Here is a 23234-nt window from a genome sequence, read left to right as displayed (position 1 = left end):
GTACTGCATTATCTGTTGAGTCCTACAAAAAGCAGGGTCTCTGAAAGGTAACATTCATGCGTCTGAGGACTCCACTCACCTGTGGTGTGAGGGAAGAGTGGAAGCTGCAAGCAGGTTCACCGTGAATAGATGGTGAATTTGAAGAAACATTAGTCAATGAGAGAAAAATGAATTGCATAGTCTGGAAAGAAAGTCTGGGATAATTGGTGCTCTTGACACCCAGTGACATCCTGTTGCCCCAGGCAGGGGATTGCAGATAATTTGTCTTAATGGCTCATGTGGAACACTGCACTGATACAATTATAGGGTGCCCTAAGCCAGAGATAGTTCCCCGCAATTATGCTTTTAAATGGGCAGCAGAGAAAAACTGTTCCCAAACATGCCACAGGTCTGTTTAACACTGACAGCAGACTGAGATTTCTTATATTAGAAATATTGTGTATTGTTCTTGGGAACCCTGGCCGATATGTTATTTCTGACATTCTGTGGTAGTAAACTGGGTCAATATCATTTCCCCTTTCCAAACCAGGCAGTTCCCCAGAGTTGGAGTTCCATACGTGCCTACATCCAGGACTTGAGCCCTTTCGTTCACAGCCTTTTGCACTGTGCAAGGTCATATCTGAACTCTTGTGACTTGGTACTGTTGCCTATGTTGTGCATTTCAGTTTGGAATGTCTCTAGATGTGAAAACCAGAGTGAAGTCTTCACCTTGGAGGTCTAACAGACTTTTTGGTGTTTCAACTATTTAGTTTTGGTTTCAGAAGCTAAAATATGGCCAAATCCCTCTAAGTTGTAGACACACAGGGGAGTCTCTTAGATGATGGTTCGTGATAGGTGTTTTCCAAGTTTCTTCCCAGTTAGCTATGGTTATGATCTGACTGTTTCAAATGCATCAGATGAAGAAAGGGGCCTCAGGCAAGCATGAGCTGCTATTGTGCTAATGCCTCTCTGTGTCTCCTCTTTGGCTTTAGGATCTAGCTGTGACCATGTTGGTCAACTGTTCTTTATGATGCTCTGTTATCTTTCTTTCTCATAAGCACATTTATAGTTGTGGTTCCTACTTTAGATTCACCAGCATCCCACCTTCTGTACTAAAAGCTGATTGTATATTTACTGCTGGAGTCCGGAGCAGACTTCAACAGTGGGAGATGCTGTACCGGATGGCCCATTCATCGTCTTAGTTTCCCTGACAACCTTGCAAACATCTCAGAGCCCGTGTGTGTGCTGTCCATGACAGCCTTTTCTCTCATTTTTCTTCTTCTTGTTTCTGTACATTTTCCTCTTTGTATCTGGCATTTTATAAACATTCTGAGTCATGATACCTTGTAGGTTGTGCAAACAGATACGTTTTCTTGTTGGCTGCATGGTTTTCTTATTTCCTCATACAGTCTTTGTGTCTAAGACTTAGGATTCTAGTTCACCAGACAAGTTTTGTTTTTAACACAAATGGCTGTATACTGTTCACAGGGAGGGTTTGGCACATAGAAATAGTCTTATTTAATATTTGTCTGCTGCATAGCTTGGGAGCACAAGTTGAGACTTGCATGACTGTGCAGCTTGGGAAATTGGAGAAGAGCTTGTTTAAATGAATTGAATTTATGTGAATGAAAAGCCATTGGTCTTCAAACCTTACTATGCTGAATACATTCCTATGGCTTCCCTTGGGAGTTGTAGGACATTACCAAGTCCAGCTTCTGAGTGTACTTGTGTTTTAAAAGGTTTTAAAAGTATCATTTGCTTCTAGATTTTTATTCTTGTCCTGTGTTAGTTTCAACCCTTGGCTAAGTGGTTAAACCATTTACTGGCTTAGTAATTAGCACTTTAAGTGAAAAAGAACCTGTTAAACTCAGAGGGCTTTAGTCACTTTTGTCCTTTGGAAACATTCTTTTAATCTGATCACAGTTCTTCAGAGCTGATTGAGAAAACAACACTCTAGAAGGCAGACCTTAGATAAACACTTACTGACTTCAACAGGCAGAACTCCAACTCTGGTTTTCTGTTAGAGTTGCTAGTCGACGTGGATGTGGCTGTTCACACCTTTCTTCAGATGTCCTGATTTAATTGTTCTGGGGAGGGCCTTGAGTGTTTGCCTGTTTTTAGAAATCCTGTTCTTGTGTGTGTGTGTGTGTGTGTGTGTGTGTGTGTGTGTGTGTGTTTGGCAGTGACAATGAGGTCCAGAGTCTTGCTTAACAGATTATGCTTAAAATACTTTTATTAGCATATATTAACTATACAAAACAATTTGTTTTTGCTCACTATGACATTATTTGCACATACACAGTGTACTTTGAAGAGTCTGGTTTAATTTGCCCATGTCCTGAAATTTTCAGTGAGGCTGAATTAAAAATAATGGACTACATTATTTGGTGGACACTGGCATAATATTTAGGATGTGACATGTTAACAACTTACAATATTTACCAAGATTTAAAATGTGAGGGGGGGAAGGGAGAGAGGGAGGAAGACAGACAGACAGACAGACAGAGCAGGAGACACAGAGAGACAGAAGGAGCACAGAAAGCTGAAACTGAAGTTTGTTGAGGAGGAAGGGAGCCTAAGCTTGGGTGGATGTTGATGGAGTTAGGTGGTAGAGATTAGCACCATTAAGAAGAAGCCCCAGAATTTGTGTTGGGACAGTAAAAAAGATGTCTTCAGGAGAATAAGGAAGAAAGTCCAGAGCTGCTTACAAGTAATTCCCAGGACTGCCTTTTAAGACACAGAGAGATCAGCTACAAGGAAACTGAGGTGGGCTTATGACAGTTAATTTCAGTTGTCAGCTCAAGGGGGTTAGGAAATACCTCTGCACTGGTACTGAGGTGTCTTTGGGTGCATCTGAAGAGCACTGATTGAGGAGACAAGACCTACTCTGAATGCAGGGGTTATTGTTTTGATGGGCAGGGGAAGGAGAAGAAAGCAAGCTGAGCACCAACATTTGATTGTGAACACAATGTGCTCAGCCACTCCATTTGTCTGCCGTCATGCCTTCCCCATCAAGACGGACTGTATCTTCTCAAATCATGTGCCAAAGTCAGTCTTCCCTCCTGGGAGTGGCTGCTTGTCACATGTTGGTCACAGCAATGAGCCTGGATGAGCCGGGTCCTTTTTGTAAAGAAACTGGTGCAAAGAAACGAGTGAGGCCCATGGAAATGGTGCTTTGTTCCCTGTTATGGGCAGATGGGCCCTCACCGTTCTGAAGTGGGAGTGGTTTATTGAAAGTCACAGCCTGTTCAGTTCCTCTCTGTGACCGGGTTTCCAGGGTGGCAGAAAACATACCTTTTAATGTGCCCCATCAAAGCAATTATTAGTAATTCTGTCTGAGTCGTGTTACTTTAGATAATACCTACTACTAACTAAACACCAAGAGACGTTTATCTGGTTCTTCTTCCTTTTGTTCGTTTTAATCAAACAGCCCCACCTCTGCCAGACTGTACAACCCCTTCCCACAGCCTGTTTTCTTGGCTGTTCTTGAGAAATCTGAACCTTGTAACAGCAGAATTATTTATGTATGTCACATTGCTTCCTATCTCAAGCTGTTCGCCTTCTCCATGCTGAACTTTATATTGAGAGAGAGAGCTCTCTCTTTAACACTCCGGGAATTTTATTATGTGCTTTCTTTAACCACCAGAAGAGCCTTCCCTGCCTGCTCCTCTTCTTCCTCTTCCAAAAGTGGAGAAGATCTGAGGCTAGGGGAGAGGGAGCTGTCTGATTGGTTTTTTTTTTTTTTTTACTAGATGACTTATGTATTTACATTTCAAATGTTATCCCCTTTCCCCAGTCACGGCTCTCCCATGCTTCTATGAGGGTGCTCACCCACCCACCCAGCCACCCACTCCTGCCTCTCCACCCTGGCATTCCCCTACACTGGAGAAATTAACCTTCACAGGACCAAGGGCTTCTCTTCCTATTGATGTCAGACAATGCCATTCTCTGCTACATATGTGCTAGAGCCATTGGTTTCCCCCCCCCATGTGTACTCTTTGGTTGGTGGTTTAGTCCCTGGGAGTTCTGGGGGGGAGGTCTGGTTGGTTGATACTGGTATTCTTCCTGTGGGGTTGCAAACCCCTTCAGCTCCTTTGAGATTTGGGGATGGACCCCCTCCCCCCCCACACACACATAGAGAGTAGGTGCCTAGGACTAGTCCTACGGGCTTGGGAGTTTCTAGAGGAAGCAATGCTCCTCTTCTTACTCCACTGAATACAGTCAACAGAACCCGGGGTTTAGAACAGTGCAGCAGGCGATCTAAGTAATACCATTTACACAGCCGAGAACACGCTTGCCTTCACCAATGCTGCTATTTTAACGCCAGGGCTTTAGGAACTTTTCTCTCAAAGTTTTGTTTCCCTCAGAAGAAAATTGTAACCTGTACAAACACGGGACATTTTCCACCATGTTCAAATGGGGATTTGTGATGTAAAAATTCCATTCACTGTGGCGGCTGCATGTCTTGAGCATGACTGTCCTCTGCTAGGGTGTGTGTGTGTGTGTGCGTGCGTGTGTGTGTGTTTGTGCGTGTGTGTGTGTGCGTGCGTGTGTGTGTGTGTGTGTATACACATGTACAGGCATGTGTTTGTTTTGTTACCTGATCCTTGCAAGTTTCTTCCTGGTTACTATTTAAAATGGGGGTGGCAGTACAGATGTAGTTAGACTTGTCCTACTGGGAATCTGTTCATAGTGAAAGCCAGAAAGCCATGATCTTCTTAGTCAAAAAAGCTTCACGGCCATAACTTCAAAGGTAAAAGAGAAATCAAATTTCTTTCATACCTAGTGTCCATGGGCCATTAGGCTGAGTTTCTAGCATCTGAATAGGAAAAGCCAACACATATTGTGATTTTCATAAGGACCTCAAACAGAGGTGTACAGCCAGGCTGCAGGTAGTTTGGTATCTGGGCTGTTACTTTCCTATAGAGGGGAGGGGGGAAATCTGTGCTATGTCATATGACAAAAACAGAGTAACTGTGCAGAGAACTGGGTGGTACTTTACTGTGCCAGAGACCCAGGTATGGGCCCTTATCTGTTTGAAGTGTAAGCCCCATGGTTACTGGTGCAGCTGTAGAGAGAGCAGGCTAGACCTGTGAAAATGCAAATGGAACACTTGTGGTTACTATTCATGCACAGGGGATGTTGCCTCTTTTGTGTTGGGTTCAGATGTTCCCTGCACACTCTTAACACCGAGAAGACAAAGCTGTGCTTACTGCTGTCATAGTCAGCCGGGTAGCCCTGCTACAAGCCCTTAGTGGCTTCAGGGGCTGGGGGAGGAAAGAGAGAAATTCTCTGAGAAATTAAAACTGGGTTTAATAAAAAGTTTTCAATGTGGGAGTGGGGTTACTGATGGTAGGGGTGGATGGCAGGTTTGGTGGGGACATCCTTAGGTGTTGGCAAGGATCATGATAGTTTAAGATCGTATTTAGGGCTTCTCTGGACTGTCTGTTGGCAGTTCAATGCTGAAGGGTTGATGAGTCTCTCAGAAAATTCCTGCAGTAAGGAATCAGTGGTCTGCTTGGGCAGGAGTCTCTGGCAATAGTGAGATTATGCTGATGAAGATGAGAACAGTAAGATCATGGTTTTGTGGACAGTGAGCTGTGTGGGAAGCTGGCATTTTTGTCCTCAATGTCCCAGCTGTATGTGGCAGGACTCAGTTTCTGTTGTGAGCTTGCATTTGGGAGCGGTATGAGACAGAACTGAGGAAAGTGGGTATTCCAGAGAGCATCGGTCAGAGGCAAAATGCCAGTTCTGTGTAAAACGGCATTCGTGTGTAATAGCACCTCATCCACAAATGCTTAGCAAGTATGCCAGGCACTGTGATGCTCATGGAATCTCACAGGACAGAAGGCAAGGCCCTGCCCTGCTGGGCTTCCCACTGTCCATAGCAGAATCATTACTTATTAGATGCCCACTATGTCCTGCTTATCAAACAGATCTGTAGTGACCAGCTTTTCATGTTTAGACTATTAGAAAAGAATGTCTTTAAAGGATGACCAGGCATATGGAGTTTATGAGTCTGACATGTATGTAATAGTATGTATGTATGTGTATGTATTTAGTCTGCATCATGCTGTGTTGCCCAGGCCAGTCTCAAACTCCTGGGCATAATTGGTTCTCTAGCCTCTTGTCCTGAGTGCTGGGATTCCAGCACATGCCACCACAGCCAGCTCGGGTCTAGCTTTTATAAAGTAAAATATATATTTATAGTTTACATATTTACAATATTGTCTATCATGAACCACCTATATGTCCTAGGCACTGGGCTATTACACTAGGAAAGCAGGTGTGTAAATCCTGTACAAATTATATATGAAGTAAACACATGTACAGTTGAAACTTCAATAGCTAATCACTTCTAAATTCTGCATGTACTTAATAGCTTTTGCATTACCAGCTACTGTTAAGAAGAAAAATCATCACAGGCCTGTCAACCTATACAGCGAGAGTCAGGAAATGATCATAACCCACAGCACTGAACACTGCAGAGGAAATCAGCATGAGGCTGCCAAGGATCACTGGTCAGGGGCATCTGCAAAGGCAGCTTAGCACCAGGATGCCATTGACAGTGTAATGTCCCCAGGGATCTGAATGGTTGAAAAAAATTAACATTATGAGGCTGGGGACAGACCATAGTCACAAATGCTCTGGGCTTAGGGAGCTGCCTCTGTCACAGCCTCTCACAAGGGATGAAAGATGGAAGCAGGGGCTTCTTTGTGCCTTGAGAGCCAGTCATGTCTGGGAGGTGGATCTTCTTCATGGATACCTTAGAAGTTGACAAGTGTATTCCAAAAGGATGGTCTTCCCTCAGAGCCTGTGTCCTCAGGTGATGTTCCTGTTTCTTTAGTGACAGGGAGCAGCAAAGTGTAGCATGGTGACAGAAGAGCCTGTGCCAGTCATGAGTGCCCTAGCTCTTGTGCCCTCTGGCTCCGTGTCCCCCAGGACCTTTCTCCATTCATAGAGCGTGGTGAGGTCAAGACGTGTTGCTGGTTCCTTCCAGCGCTGATCTTCTGTTATACCCAATACATCATCTTCTTGGGAAAAATGCACAAAACAAACTTTATAACTGGAGGAATTAACAGCCCATTTTTCTTTTCCTTTTCTTCAGTGTCTCTACACAGAGAGTCTCTCCTGCACTTGGCTGTGAGATGGGCCCTGCCTAAGCTATTCCATTTCCTCTTGTGTCTCCCTGGAGGCGTCAAGGCCTTGGAGCTACCTAATGAAGAGGCCACCACACCATTAGACTTAGCCTTGCATGGTGGACTCTCCACACTGGTCGAAGACATCACAAAGTGAGTCCAGTTGCTTGGTAGTGTCCTTCTTAGCCTGTGTCTATATAAAACCTGCCAAGCATGACAGGGAAATGGAGGTAACGAAGGCATCTTCTAATGTTATCTTATGCTTTTTCATGGCTAGTTTTTTTGTACACAGTACATATGTATGTGTAGCTAGTGCATAAGCAGATACCTTTGTTGGGAGTACCTTGTGAAAGCAGGATCGGCCAAACAGTGGCCTACACCATCCTTCAGGTCTTCAACATTATTTCCTAAGCAAAAGTTCTGAGTTGCATCCTTTTGTGACTATGCTTAATTTTAGTTATCACAATTTATAATTACACATATATGACCACTTACTTTTATGGCTATCTTCTAAATTATTTGAGAGATGGGACTGTTTCTGCTTTCCTTGCTGGATTATTTCTAGTCCAATGCCGAGGTCATAATCTTCATTGTCAGAATAAGAGGCAAACCCTGCGGGTTAGTCACTAGGGTTTAGTAAACTAATGTAAGGGAGAGAATCCTTACATTAGGTGTGGGTGATGTTCCCAACACTCCTAGTGACTAAGCAGTGGATTATACGCTCAGATGAACTGTTATTCTAAATTCTTATGAAAGAAAGAGTCATAGTTAGTGATTGCCTTGCTATCACATGGCAAAATACAAATTGTAAATAAAGTAGGATCACTGGAAATTATAACATGAAGTTTAAATATTGCTGGAATATTGCTACAATGTGGGTCTTAGTGGATGACTTTTCTTATTTGGTTCGTATAACTCAATGTAATTAATTCGATGCAATTAATTAATGGTAATTTGATGTCTAAGTAGCCATTAGGCAGAAACCAGAACTTTCTCTTTCTCCTCCCCTGCCTTATTTGATCAAATAGTCATTAAGCAGGGGACAAGTCTCTCCAGGGGGAATTGTTTTTTCCTTTGCTGATGAACACAACCCCTTTCTCCTGGCTACAAAGGATGAGGCAAGAACATGTCCTCTGACCGAGTGACTGCATCTGGTGCAGTGTTATCCCCTGGAGGGGGACTCTGTCATCTGCTGGTTGCTTTGTACAACCTTCCGGTTTCAACCCTAGAAGATACTGCACATTTTAAAATGTACATGTTTAATAGACCCATTCACAGGTGGGATTAAAAGCAGGCTTGATTCTGATCATATGATTATAGGATCATATGATGGAGGGTCTAAATTAACAGCTATGCTACTTCTGGGGCTCATGAGCCATTCACGTTAGTGGCTTGTTGTCATGAGGACTTGCTTTCTAGAAAGTTCTGGAATTAGTGGGAAAACGGCATCTTCGTGTATAAATTGCTGTTTATGGATCCCTTTTTGTCCCTCTGTACGATGAAGATGAGTCAGCTCAGAGGCTCCTTAACTTTAAATGGTGGGCCTATTTTAGGTTGAAAATATCCCAAGTTGCATTTACTAGAGATACATTTACTACGACTAGCTTCCTAAACATCACTGGGCAATGTGGTCCCCTGTGGGGGATCAGATTTTTAACCGCATGGCTGTGTAGCTGACTGCTGAATGAGGCTTTCTGCCAGCAGCTGCTGGAGAGAGTACTATACCACCCACACAGAGCTCTCCAGCCCGGGCAAAATCAAAATTCAAGACCTGAAAGTAACATTTCCAAGGAATTCATGTATCTTCTAGAACATCGTAGCAGTGACAAATTAGAAATCAAGCCATTCTAAGTTATAGGCGTGTTAACTTATTTCTATAAAGCGAATATCTGTTAACATCATGCCAAGAGGAAGTGGTAGAGCTGGTTCTCTCAAGTGAGGGATCTGGAGACAGTCTGTTGGGATGTGACCACACAATGAACATGAACGCTTTCACCTGAGGCACCTTTGCTGCTATTGCATGATCTTAGAAGCTGTGTTTATTTACGGCCCTAATCCCAGCCACCGGGAAGGTGTATAGCGAACACAGCTGTTCTCAGCTAGCCAAGACAGAAGAGGAAATAAGTTTATCATTGAGAATTTAGTTTGGTTATATTGTTTCATTGCTAGTGAATGTGTTCAAGGTTCTAGGACCTGATCAAATGTATGCACGTTTTAGTTTGCATGAGGACGTGATTTAGCACAGTGGTACCAGTGTGCTAGGAATATACCAGTTGTTTATCTCATCCAAACCTCATCACACTCCCTGGAGATTCTGTCTGTTTTCCACTATAATCACCTAACACACTATTGGTTGCTGGCTAATTGTTTTCCATGAGCTCCGTTAAAGGGAAAGGCATCTTTTCTGATTAAAAGGAGAGTGAGATAGCGAGGAGGTAAATTTCCATTCTTAAAAATAAGGATGGTTTTGTTTTCTTACCGGGACCTTTAAAATCATCTGTTCCTTTTTACAACACTGAGATGGCTTGAACTCAGCTCCCACCAGCCTGCGTTAACTGAGTGTGTTAGTGGCTTGTAAGGCTTGTTTTCCATCTGGATTTGTAATATTGGGGCAGGGTGGGGGATGGCAGCTGTGAAGCTGTGCGGGTTTTGACTTGTGATGTTTCAGTTTTCAGGGCAGACACTCCCCAGGCTTCTCCCGGCTGTGTCTGAATGAAGATGCCACGCTGCGGTTTGTTCATTCGTCAGGAACATTGACTCTGACCGTCAACCACACAGCTGAGCATCTGCTGGAAGCAGATATCAAACTCTTCCGGAAGTACTTTTGGGACCGGGCCTTTCTTGTCAAGGTTTGTATCATTATCTCAGTACTCAATGGTGCCTGGTCCTTTAGTAACTGAAGAGCCTGCATGTGGCTTTAGAATGGTGCTTGGTTAGCCATCACTCCCTTGTCCTAATGGAAACTTGAGGACATAGAGTTAGAGCCTAGGTTGGATCAGTGGAATGAAGACCAACATAGATTTAGGTAGCACAGAATCAGTAGTCCATACAGAGAAACAGTCGTCCATATTCAGAGCCAGTGGTTTTTGTTTCTCTAGCATTTATCTTGTTGGTTTTATTCTCTGAGACAAGGTCTTGCTGTGCAGCCAAGGCTAACCTTGAACTTGCAACCTTTATATCTTTGTACTTGAACTGCAAGCATGTGCCTCCATACCAGGCTCCCATAGGTGAATTCGAATATTCTAATGTTATATTTTTTGCATTTATTGATGGTATTTTAATTCTTACCCAAAACACTGGATAGCATCTATTGCTGGGCTTTCTTATGACTTAGGTAACTTAAACTTCTGTCCTGTTTGTGTATGAAAAGAACAGGTGAGAATGGAGTCCTTCCAGAAAGAGATTTACCCCTTTCCGCCATGGCCGTGGCATGAAATTGGAAGGCTCTTACACCACGCCCATCTCAGGATTAAAATACTTCATCACTCTCAGTTGTTCATAAACTCCCAACAAATATAAAGGATATTTACTTTTTTTCTCCATTTTTCTTAAGCAAATTAGTTTTGAATGGAACTAGTTCAGTCTAGTGCCCAGCGGCCCTAAGACTTAGTGTCTAGACCCTCTATCCTCCTGTGTGTCAAGCATCTGCTTAGTAAGACAGTTTTCCTCAGCTGTACAGCCTTCCAAACAGATTCAGACATCAACCCAGAGAAGCTATGGTCTATCCTAGCCTTTGGCTTCTATGTTCATGTTATATAATTAAACAACAATTATAATGAAAATGTTCATATATCAAGTAAATATTATCAGCTTATCCCATGTGGAATTTTATTTAAGTGAAATGCAACCTATTCTTCAGAGTCTGATCTGACTTCCATTGAGTTTTAGGAAATTATGTGTGAAATTTTCTGGCGTGTAGTATTGTATTTAGTATATACAAGTGAGGGCTTAGCTTCAATTTATTTTCATTTCTCATTTGATTTTAGACATTATATTGAATGATACTAAAGCCTCCAGACATTCATGTGGCTTCTCAGAGAAGTACCAAATGGTGATTAACCCCACTAGGCAGATGTTGGCACATGTTTTTAAGAGGCATCTGTCCCCAGAAACCTTAGGGATAGAGCCTGGTATCATGCATGGCCCTGGGAGAGCTGTTCAGAGAACAGCATGGCACATGGTGACTAAACTAGAAAGAACAGGACAAGTTCTGTGTGTAGCAAACATAATCTGCATTTGAGTCCTTACAGAATCCTTCCGCCGGACTTGTTGATATGACTCACATTTGAGATACTGACTTTGGGAAAGGCATGGGGTTAATAAAATAAAATGCCATTAATTTTTTTGATTTTTGAGGATGACCTCAAATTTATTTTGATGCCCAAAGTCATTCGCTCCAATTGACAGTGACAAATGATTCTATATGTTCTTGAATTTAAAGTTGGCCATGCTATACCATGTGTGATTATATGTCATTGTAAATATAATGGTGGACCATTTTTGTTTTAAAAAAAACATTTACTATTTTTACTTGCTGTGTATGCCTGTATATATATACCATATGTGTGCCTGGTACCCATGGAACCAGAAGACAGTATTGGATTTCATGGACCTAGACTTATAGGTGGTTGTGAGTTGCCATGTGGTTTCTGGGAACTGATCACTAGTCATCTGCAGTACGAGAAAGTGCTCCTAAGCACTGAGTTATATAGATCTATCCCCAAGGCACAATTCTTATTTGGAATGTCTGTACTACACTTACACAACTGTGGACAATAGTATTAATGCATATGGAATATACATACAGTGTATTCATGTTAAACCAGGAGTGGTGACTTATAATTCTCTAATACCAATGTTCCAGTGGCTAAGATGTGAAGATTACATGGTTTAGGCAAGCATGGGCTACGTACTCAGATCCTGTTTCAAATCACAAAAAGGAACGAGAAGGGGGAGGGAGCAGAAAGAAAAAGAATGTAAGCTTTATTGGATCTGTTCTGAAATCTTTTTTTGTATGTCAGTGTTCTGAGCAGCTACTCTATGTGCATGGAAACACAGCTATTCTCTGTCCGATCAAGGAGACATGTTCATTCTAGGTGTCTGGGTGTGTCTCGTTAACCACAGTTCTCTAGAGGTTAATCATGAAACTTTGTCAAGTCCTGAGCTTGTCTCTTGGCGCCTTCAGAAGATACACTTGACCAGAGCTGTTACTGTTTTTTGTTTTCTCTCTGTCATAGTTGATGGTGATAATACCATGACACTGTGCAACAAAGACTTGTCTTAATTACTGTTCTATTGCTGTAAAGAGACATCATGACCAAGGCAACTTATAAAAGAAAGCATTTTAATTGGGGGCTTGCTTATAGTTTCAAAGAGTGAGTCCATGACTATCATGGTGGGGAGTACAGCTCTGGAACAGTAGGTAAGAGCTTACATCTGACCCAGAAGCATGAGGCGCAGAGGCAGAGAGACACAGAGGCAGAGAGACACAGAGGCAGAGAGACACAGAGGCAGAGAGACACAGAGACAGAGAGACAGAGAGACTAGCATAGGCTATCGAAGGTATGTCACTTGTCACTTGAACTGACACTCCAACAAGGCCACACCTCTTAATCCTTTCCAAACAGTTCCACAGTTATGGACCAAGAATTCAAATATATAAGCCTAAGGGGACCATTTTCATTCAAACCACTGCAATATTAAAAGTCAAACTGTTGCTAAATATCCAAACTATAGTGACAAGTGTTAAGGAGTTTGGGCTGTCAAAGTGGCTCTGCAGATAACAGCACTTACTGCCAAGCCTGATGACTAAATTCCAACTCCAAGGCACACGCAGAGGAAGGAGAGAATCTACCCCTATAAGTTGTTCTCTGTTCCACACACATAGCGGCAAATACAAAACACATTCTCCATACATAAACAGACATGTACACAAACACACATAATTTAGTGAAGAATTTAAAAAGTAGTCATATATGTATATAAATCTAATTTTATACATATACATACACATATACATCATACACACACACACACACACACACACATATATATATATTTAATTTGTTGCATGTGTTGGAAATTGAACTCAGAGCCTTTCATATATGTAGTCCAACTTGCAAGAGGCAAGAACTGGCCTGTATATTTGATGTGTTTAAAATTATCTCCTGTTAACAAAGCCTCTTTGTGTTTATCGTGTGCTGGTAAATTTGGTTCTAGAACCTAGATATAATAAACAAATCATCTAGGGAATTTATGTTTTTAAGTTTGTATTCCAAAATAATCACCAAAATGAGAATTTGGTTTTTATGCATCTCATTGATAAGAAAAAAAAGGTTAAGTGTTCTGTTTAATCAAAAAGGAGTGATGTCTGAGGCCCTTTTCTCACACAAGCTTGGTAACTTCCTTCAGTGAAAGACGGGGGTTCAAGGTCAAGGCTATCCCTAGGTAAACATGTGGCAGATGGTTATCTTAGATCTTGATCTTGTATGATCACCCCTCTTTTTACTCCTCATGCTAGCCGATCCCCCCCACCCCAATCCCATTCACTTTTCTTTCTGATGCTCTGGAAAACACCACAGTCAAAATCAGCTTTGGGACAAAGGAGTTTATTTGCCTAAGACTTCCCGTGCCAGCCTATTACTAGGTAACATCAGGACAAGAACCCAAGGCAGAATCTTGGAGGCTGGAACCACGGAGAAACGCTGCTTCATTGGCTCGCTCTCCACTTTTGTTGTTACAAATAATAGCTTTTATTTGTTTGTGTGCATGAATGTTTGACTGTATTTGTGTCTCTCTGTACTATGTACATACCCTATACCTGCAAGGGTCAGAAAAGGTCATCAGAGCCTCTGAAACTAGAGTTATGGCAGTTGTACAGGCAGGTGCTGGGAATTGAACCCAGTTCCTCTGGAAGAGCAGCAGCTCTTAATTGATGAGCCTTCTACCCTGATTCAGTCTACTTCCTTATATATAGCCCAGGCCTACCTGCCTAGGGGTGGTGTTGCCTACAGTGGGCTGGGCTCTCCCCCATCAATCAGCAATCAGGAGTCTCACGAAGACAAGGCCATAGGCCATTCTCATTAAGAAACTTCTTCAACTAAAATGCCCTCTTCCCAGGAGACTCTAGGATGTATCAAGTTGATCATAAAATTTAACTAAGTCACACTTCCTCAGTAGTAGCCATTGTGGACTTGATCTAGTCATTTTCTAACATGTGGGGTCCAGAAGAGGGAAAATGCTTCTTATAGATGGCACTGACATGGAGGATGCCTAGACGTGCAGTGACCATTGCCCCTTTGTGGTGTTGTATATTGGGTACATATCCTGACCTTAGAATGTTCTGAGATAGTCAGTAAACGAGACGTTCCATTCACTTGGCCCACAGTATGCATGGCAGGATTCAGCAGCGATGTTAGTTGTGTGATTTTTTTTTTCCACCCAAGGTGGCTGAAGGTTTACTGTAGAACCTATGCTGATACCATTTTTGGCCACTTAGCTGTTCAGCACATTAACTTATAATTCCATATCTCTTCATATTTTCATAAGCCGGGGGAATCTCAAAAGGAAATCATTAGCTGTGGCCTTGAGATAGCTCAGCAATGTGGGTCCAGCCACATACAGGTGCTAACCTGTATACCTTTTTGACCTGCGGTTACTCTGGATATGCCCTGACTGTGGTCCTGCCTCCTCATCTGGTCCTCTCACATCCCTGGGATGTGGGATGTAGAATACACTGGAAGAACAGGTGTACTCACACTCAGATCTACCTTTTTGTCTCAAGATCTTGTCTGTGTTGGTTCAGACATGGTGTTTCTGACAAACTTGTGGTTATAAACTGTAGGAAAAAGTGAGAGTTTGTGGCAGGGTTTTTGCTCTGAGCAGCTTCTCTTGGCACCCTGGGGTACTGGCTGTGAGTTCCTCTATCAGGGCTTACACGTGCCCCCACATCGTGCTTCCTTGTGAGCTCTCCCAGCTCTAAGATTTGTGATTTACCTTTCTTTTACATATCTGGAGCCCAAAATGGTTTTCAACAATGTTTTCCCCACTTTATTCTGTAGGCTCTTGAGCAAGAAGCCAAGACAGAGAAAGCAACCATGCCTTCTGGAGCTACAGAAACTGAAGAAGGTATGCCTGTTCCTAACCCATATGGGGAACCCAGAAAATTCAGGGTTACTAACCATTCGTTGTTGTGTACAGGAAAGAGCTCAGCAGGGGTGTAGGGCAAGATCTGAGGGTGTGGGATATATGCACACTGCCTGATTTTGTTTTCTTCTTACTCAGCTCAGATTTATGTGATGCCATTTGCTGGCCCTGGACAAGGTTCTCGTGGCCCAGATCTTCAGGGTTGTCTCAGCACAGCCTTTACTGGTGTCTTCCAAATGGCCTCTGGTTTCCTCTTTTCAAAGTTAGCTTTGAGACATCCTTCTGCTTAGTCAAGCTTTATATGACTCCTCCTCTGGTCTCAGGGTGCGGATTGTCAGGAGGATGCTCCCAAAGGCATGAATGTGTCTTTGTTGTCATGAGGAGTGTTAAGGGTGTTTGCCAGGGTTCAGAATAGTCCTGAATACCTTGGTCCTACAGAGCCAACATCAGAGTTGAATACAATCCTGCTAACAGTGGGGGTTTCCACTGCAAGATGTTTTTCATAATACATAGTTATTATCCTACTCTACACAAGGCACAAGGAAGCACTCAGCCACGCTTTGCCAGAGCACTCAGCTTGCCAGCAGGAGCACCATTCGCTCCAAATTCTATTCAGCGTGGCTGGGTGTTTTTTTGAAGTGGGGTGGAGGGTGTTATAAAAACCTTACTGTAGTTCACACGTTTTTCCCTATACAAATAATTCCAAAAGTAAGTTGAACACTGAGCATGTGTTTTATCGTGGGAAGCATTCTGACTTAGCTTATTGCATGCTTCTTGTGCGAAATAGAATCTTAACTTCCCTTCTAAATCCAGGCGTTACACAAATCTAATCACCACTGGGTTCTTCGTCTCTGTAGTGTACCTGTTCATTGGGGGCAGGGTACCACCCTCTTCTTGATGGACTTGAGCACACCTGTCTTTGGACACCTTGAGCAGCAGCTTCATGGCACACTGTCGGTAGGGTAGGAAGCCATACACCTCCCGGACCAAGTTGATGTGATTGGTGACATTCTTCATCAGCATGTGGACCTTGTTGAGGCACACGGCCAGTGATGCAGGGCTGTGGCTGCTGCTTTCCATCAGCACGGGAAAACAGTGTTAGCGTTGAAGGACAAATGATCTTACGATCAGTTTCCTTTTGCAACATATTTTAGCGAGGGTATTATATTGACATCTTTATTTTGAAATCATATGCAGATATAAATAAATACCCATATGTCTCTGGAGGAGAATTAATTATCTCTTTGACTTGGGGATGATGATGGGACTTTGTGAAGTATCAGAGAAGGTGAAGGAATGTCAGTCTGATGAGGCTGAGATGCTGGATTCATTAATAGCAGTGGCCTGATCCTGGTTTCTCTGCCCCAAGTGTTAACAGCTGGTTAGTACGTAGATTCTGCATTTAATTAGCAGCACAGGGTAGCTGCATTCTAAGTATTTGACAGCTCCTGTAAAATTAGGTCCTTTGCCTCTGTGTTGACTGAAAGGAAGCCTCGGAGAAAGCATTTATGAAGAGTTGCTGGGGTCTGTGTATCATGCACGCACACTACACTTGGTCCTGGGTTAAGCCTGAGCAGCTGAGCTTCCTGCCCTGCTCTTCTTGGGGCTGGAGTGGGGGCAGGCATTGCCTTGGCTGGGTTCTGTGACCACTGCTGCTCTTCCTGCCCAAGGAGGTAGTCTAGGTCATATGATGGTTTTCTCTTTGAAGATTGGATAAACAATTTCTTTCTGGCCTGGTGTCAGGAGTGCTGGCTTTCCCTAAACACTCAGCCCATTTTTTTTCACTGCTGTAACTGTAGCTGATCAGGTTTCTTACTTGGCAGATAGACAGGCATGGAGGAAAGGTTTTGGCTATCCAGTTCTGAGGGCTCAATACATCTGTGTATCACCTCTATTTCTTACGCCCCACCCCTTTTAAGAGTCGACCTCTGAAGTTGTAAAGGGCTTATCCCATGCATCTTTCTTCCAGTATTGTCTACCTTCAAACTAATCGAGAACAAAAAACGAAGTCTAAATAAACACTAGATTTTGGAGTTCTTGGGCCAAGGGGCGGGGGCAGCAGCTGTGGCTGGACAAACAAACAAACAAAAGCAAAATCAAATCAACAACAACAACAAAACAAGCTCCCCAGGCAGAGCATTGCAAGTGTGCCATTTACCAAAATTGTTTCAAGCGTGTTGTAGCTCGTGACAGTGGCAGAATCAAAGTAGGCTTCATGGCAGATGATCTCTTGGAGGTGGGATCTAAGGGGAAGAAGGGAATTCCAGCTAGTGGAGATGAATGAGTGAGAAGCTAGGTCATTTTGCCATCTGCACAGCCATGTGAGATAGTAGAAAGACCAAGAACACGGGCCTGAGTTCAGCCAGATTGTCTGGGATTTTAGAAGATCCAGGAGATGGGACTGGAGTTTCCCCCTGAGAATTCTGGGAGCTGCTAAGTGGAAGCCAGGGCACTGACTGGACACAGGGCTTCAGAAGGGCTGAGGCAAAGCCATGGGTGATCTAGGGATAGATGGATGTTGTTTAGGGCAAAGTGGGGCTAAACGGGCATTGTCTTGTCAGGTGTGAATAGATGAATGTTGTGGGGGAGAGAAATGAGTGTTGTGGGAAGGAAGGAGTTTTTTCTGTGCCTGGCGTGTGTTTCTGGGTGGGCTAGAAGGCAGGACTGTGACACACAATGTACTCAGTTTAAACAGGATGAGTTTGATGGGCTTATGAGACAACCAAGTGAGCAGGACTGAAGGTACCAAACCCAAAGAGTTTGGCAAGAACCCCAAATCTGTTAGATCCACATAACTAACAGGCAAATTTTATAGACCCTCTAGATGCTGTGTTGAAGGAATGTTAGGGGCTGTTTGCACCTTCCAGCAGAGGGCAGTGTTTGACTAATGTGAAGGTACTTGGGTTTCTTCCTTTCCAATGCCTACCAAGACTCAACTGGAAGAAAGGGCATCCTGAAGATAAAAGTATCTTTTTTTTATGTCTTCTTAATGCTAAACTGAACTTCTCCCTGTGCATCAGAGATTAGCAGATTGTGCTTCTCTCCTCCTGCTGTCGTAATAAGTAAGGGTGGAAATTTTAAACTGGGTCTGTAGCTGTCATAGAGTAAAGAACTATAACTTTCACCTGGAATTAAATTTGCTGTCTTTGTGTGTGTGATAAATTTTCTTCTTCTTCTTCTTCTTCTTCTTCTTCTTCTTCTTCTTCTTCTTCTTCTTCTTTTTCTTCTTCTTCTTCTTCTTCTTCTTCTTCTTCTTCTTCTTCTTCTTCTTCTTCTTCTTCTTCTTCTTCTTCTTCTTCTTCTTCTTTATCTTCTTCTTCTTCTTCTTCTTCTTCTTCTTCTTCTTATTATTATTATTATTATTATTATTGTGACCCAATTATGGTTTTATAATTTCATGATAGTTGTGCCTGAAGAACAATTGGGAGTTATTCTGAACAAATTAAATGTTTTATTACTGTGAAGAGACACCATGACCAAGGCAACCCTCATCAAGGAAAGCATGTAATTGGGAGCTTGGTTACAGTTTTAGAGGGTTAGTCCATTATGGTGTAGAGCATGGTGGCACCAATGGTGCTAGAGCAGTAGCTGAGAGCTAAGTGGTGATGAGGGGGAAGGGAGACAGGGAGGGAGGGAGGGAGGGACAGAAGGAGGGAGAGAGAGAGACAGACAGACACAGACAGACAGACAGACAGACAGATTGGCAATCTGGGCCTGGCATGGGCTTTGAACACCACAAATTTCACCCCCACCTCCAGTGACACATCTCCTCCAAGAAGACCACACCACATCCAATTCTTCTAATCCTTTCAAAGAGTTCCAGTCCCTGGTGACTAAGCATTTGAATATCCGAGCCTATGGGGCTTTTTTTATTCAAAAGGTCACAGGCCCCAGATCACCGAGAAAGAAATGTTTCATTTTACTTTCCCTTTCAATTTCACTCAGTCTCTTACCTTTGGGGTTTTCCTTTTGTTTTATTTTCCTAATCCCCGGAGAGAAGGTCTTATATAGACCAGGCTGATCTTGAACTTGTTATGTAGCCAAGAATGACTTTAAATTGCTTAGCCTCTGCCCTCTACCTATCAAGTATGAGATTACAGGTATGCCCCACCATGCCTGCTTTGTACCCTAGGATTTTTCTGAAGAGCAATGTCTTGGCCTAGTCTTGGAAGAAGCTCTGAAAAGTACAACTTCTTTCACCAATAGTACCTAGAAAATGCTCTGCATGAGACCTTAGAGAGCCAGATGCATTTGATGTGTCACAGATTTTAGTTAAGTCGGGAATCAGGAACTTGTGTACCTTTGTTCAACTCAGATGATCAATGAAAGATCCTTGGGACATGGTCTTAGGCACTCGGGATAGTGATGCTGTCATGGTTTGAAAATGCTTGGCCCAGGGAGTGGCACTATTTGGATGTGTGGCCTTGTTGAAATAGGTGTGTCACTGTGGGTGTGGACTTTAAAATCCGCATCCTAAGCTACCTAGAAAGAGTCTTCCACTAGCAGGCTTCAGATGAAGATGTAGAACTCTTAGCTCCTCCTACCTGGATGCTGCCAAGTTCCTGCCTTGATGATACTGGACTAGACCTTTGAACCTGTAAGCCCAACCCCAGTTAAATGTTGTCCATTATAAGACTTGCTTTGGTCATGGTGTCCGTTCACAGCAGTACAACCCTAAGACAGATGCTGGTCTGCATGAATCCTGTGACTTCTCTCCTTGCATAGTCTGTGACTGTGTTTTTTGTGCCTACCCTGTACTGTGTACTATTGTAGGCCTGGAGATTCAGGAGTGACCAGAAGCAAGCAATGACAGCCCTGCTCTGATCTTTACTCTCGGTAATTTCTTCCCGCATTGCTGAGAACTTACTGTATGACATCTAATGCACTGAGCATGTGGATGTGAACTGAAGGGAGTTGTGTGAACTCATGGAGTATCCACACTAGTGGTCATGGGGAAGGGACATTTCTGAGTGTTAAGAGTTGACTTTCCTTTGTGATTAGTGCTTAATAGAGATTTGGCTTAAATAGCACATCTTGTCCAAGTAGTCAGTCAGTTATCTATTCCCTTTGTACTGTGATAGCCCAACCACTCCCAGACAAGACAATCTATTTATTGCCTGCTCACACTGCTGATCTAGAATCTTCTCTGGTGTTTGTGTGATGGAAAAAGTGTAACATCAGGATCATTGCCCAGGAAATGTCACTGGGGAAGTTATGGCTTATAGGCTCAGACTCGCCTTACCAGTCATACTGCCAGGCAGCAAGCAGAGAGCTCAGAACTCAGCTCTGCCATGAACTGGCTTTTCAGCATTATGAAAAACACTCAGCCCTGTTTGCCTTTCTGGCAATGGTGGAGGAGAGTGGAGGAGAGTGAAGGCGGGGTACCTTGCTCGGTAACTTGTATAGTCATGGCCTACGGCCTGATGCCTGGTTCTAAGTGTAGGTTAAGTAGTTGCAGCCTACACTGAAGTGTAGATGTGGATTTGATTATATATTATGAGATACCAGGGCATACCATGTATGTCGCGGTGACTGGAAGCCAGTGGATTCTTGCTCAGATGTTCATGTAGTTTGTGGTCTGGTCTCAATATTTGAGTGTTCCCTGAGAGTCAGTGTTGGTAGAGAAAAAGAGTTGTTATCCGCACAGAGTTTCCTTCCTAAGATGTTTTATTTTAAATACTGTAACCTGGGGTTTTTAAGAATGGTTACATGCAGTACAAGTGTATCAAGATGTGAGTTCTTTAAGCCAGGGCAGCCCGGAGATGAGATGTTGGGGGGTTGAGGGTATCTTGTCATCGAGGAAGGTGTTTTCTGAGATCATGACTCAGTCAGAGATACAACCACCTTCTCCCCTAGTTTGGAGCAAGGCCTGATGAGTGTCATCCACTAAGAAGTTGGGGAAGCTGAATAGTGGAACGTGCTTTTAGTCCCTGGACTTGGATGGCAGAGGCAGGGAGATCTTTTTTAGTTTGGAGCCAGCCTGGTCTACAAAGTCAGGGCTATAAAGAGAAACCTTGTCCTGAAAAACTAAAAAAAGGAAGAGGAGGAGAAGGAAAAGAAAAACCAAGGAGGAGAAAAGGGGGAAGGAGGAGAAGGAAGAGGAGGAGCAGGAGGAGGAGGAAGAGAAAGAGGAGGACAAAATGGTTACTAGAAGCTGAAAAGGTGGGAAGTTGAGGAGAGGATGGAGGTATTATGGGGAATTTGGATGACAAGTGCCAACATCCTGACATGTAAAAGAACATACTGTTCCATAGATATTTTAAGAACTAGAAGAGAGGCTTAGGCTCTGAAATCTAAGGCATGATATAAATGTAAATTTCTCCGATACATTGTATACATGTAAATGCACATAAGCCTCTGTGAAGTAAGATAATTTGTTAGTTCCCTGAGGGTTTCATACAACTTGTTTTGATCATAATCACCCCACCTCCCCCAACTCTTCTCAGATTTAACCCCCTCCCTACCCTTCTAACTTTGTGTCCTTTTTTTTTTTTTTTTAATCCTACAAGATTAATTTGTCCTGCCCAATTATTCTTAGATTTATGGTCTTCCATTGGTATGTGGTCAACTAACCAGAGCTATATTAGTAAAAAACCCACACATACACACTCTCTCTGTCTTTCTCTCCTGGCCCAGCCCCAAACAATTGCCAATAGCTCCACAGTTGGGGACCAGATTGTGTGCCCAATACCCCAGTCCATGCTAGGGATTTTTGTCTGGTACTTGCTGACCCAACCACTGTGAGTTTATATGCATAGTATCTTGCTGTGTCCAGAAGACAACATTTCCTTATAGTCACCACCACATCTGTTACAATCTTTCTGCCTCCTCTTCCACAACAATCCTTAGGGTTTGGGAGGGATTTGTGTGGTATACTGACCTGTTTTAGGGCTAAGAATTCTGCAGTCTCATATTCTCTGCATCTCGGCCAATTGTGGATCAGGATGTTAATCATCATCTAGTGCAAACGGAAGCTCCTCATGAGAGTTTTGAGATGTATTGATCTGTGGGCATAATGACAGATGCTGGCGTGGATGTAGGGAAAGGGGAGCACGTCTTCACTGTGGGGTGGCACAGACCGGTGCAGCCAATATAAAAGTAAGTGTGGAGATTCCATAACAATAATAATAACAATAATAACAACATCAATTATTGTTATTATTAATTATTAATAATAACGATAATAACAACAATAATAATTAATGATAATGATAATAATAACAACAACAGCAGCAGCAATAATAATAATAATAATAATAATAATAATAATAATAATAATAATAATAATAATAAAGTTCAACAATTACAAAAGGACCGCAGAAACGTTCCTCTAAGCCAGAATGTGGTTTGTCATTACTTCTTTCATCCCACGGGGAAGCCCATCTTTCTCTAGATTTTCTTTAGACATTTAACTAGCCACTCCATTTCCCCTGAGAGGAAGGTACTTTCATCAGCAAAGGTCCAAAGATAAGGATACGTTGCCCGTCTGAGAGCATGCTCATTTTGTGCACTATTAGAACAACACTCGCTCTTCCCCACAGGTTAAATGGAGAGCCCGCTTGCCTCGCGTTATGCCACAGAGCTGATGGATGGTGGTATGAGCTGGAGGGAGTTTCACAGACCATCTGGTTAGACCACCTTCTGTAGCTCACACTCCCCACCCCCCAAGAATGGTTCACCTCAAATTTGTTTCTTTCTTAACTTAGAGTCTTTCTTCCAAATGGGTCAAATCAGCAGGGTTGGGATGAGTGTAAATCTTAACTAAAGATTAATCGATTTGGATAGCTTATTCTTAAAATGTAGCCTTGTAAATGGTATTTTTATAGTCCATCTAGCTCATATGAAAAGACACACCGTCCTGGTATTTTATTTACAAGCTAGAAGCCTCGATTGGGCAGGTTTTGGAGCTGTTCTGACTGACACCCCAGCCACATGTCCCTCATTACCTGATGTTCCTCCTGGCCATGTGAT

At 42.9% G+C, this 23234-nt stretch overlaps 1 protein-coding gene across 1 annotated transcript in view; it reads left to right on the top strand.

Annotated features, from left to right (window-relative positions):
• Window positions 1-23234, top strand: part of ARHGEF28 (Rho guanine nucleotide exchange factor 28) — a 223795-nt gene that overhangs the window by 68367 nt on the left and 132194 nt on the right. Inside the window, exons 4-6 of the mRNA XM_080924751.1 lie at window positions 7088-7271; window positions 9787-9967; window positions 15179-15245. Coding sequence (XP_080780877.1) covers window positions 7088-7271; window positions 9787-9967; window positions 15179-15245 — 432 coding nt within the window. The remainder of the gene's footprint in view (window positions 1-7087; window positions 7272-9786; window positions 9968-15178; window positions 15246-23234) is intronic.

The sequence above is a fragment of the Micromys minutus genome (assembly GCF_963924665.1).
Source record: "Micromys minutus genome assembly, chromosome: 11".
Lineage (NCBI taxonomy): Eukaryota > Metazoa > Chordata > Mammalia > Rodentia > Muridae > Micromys > Micromys minutus.
This window is presented reverse-complemented; position numbering and strand designations above follow the sequence as displayed.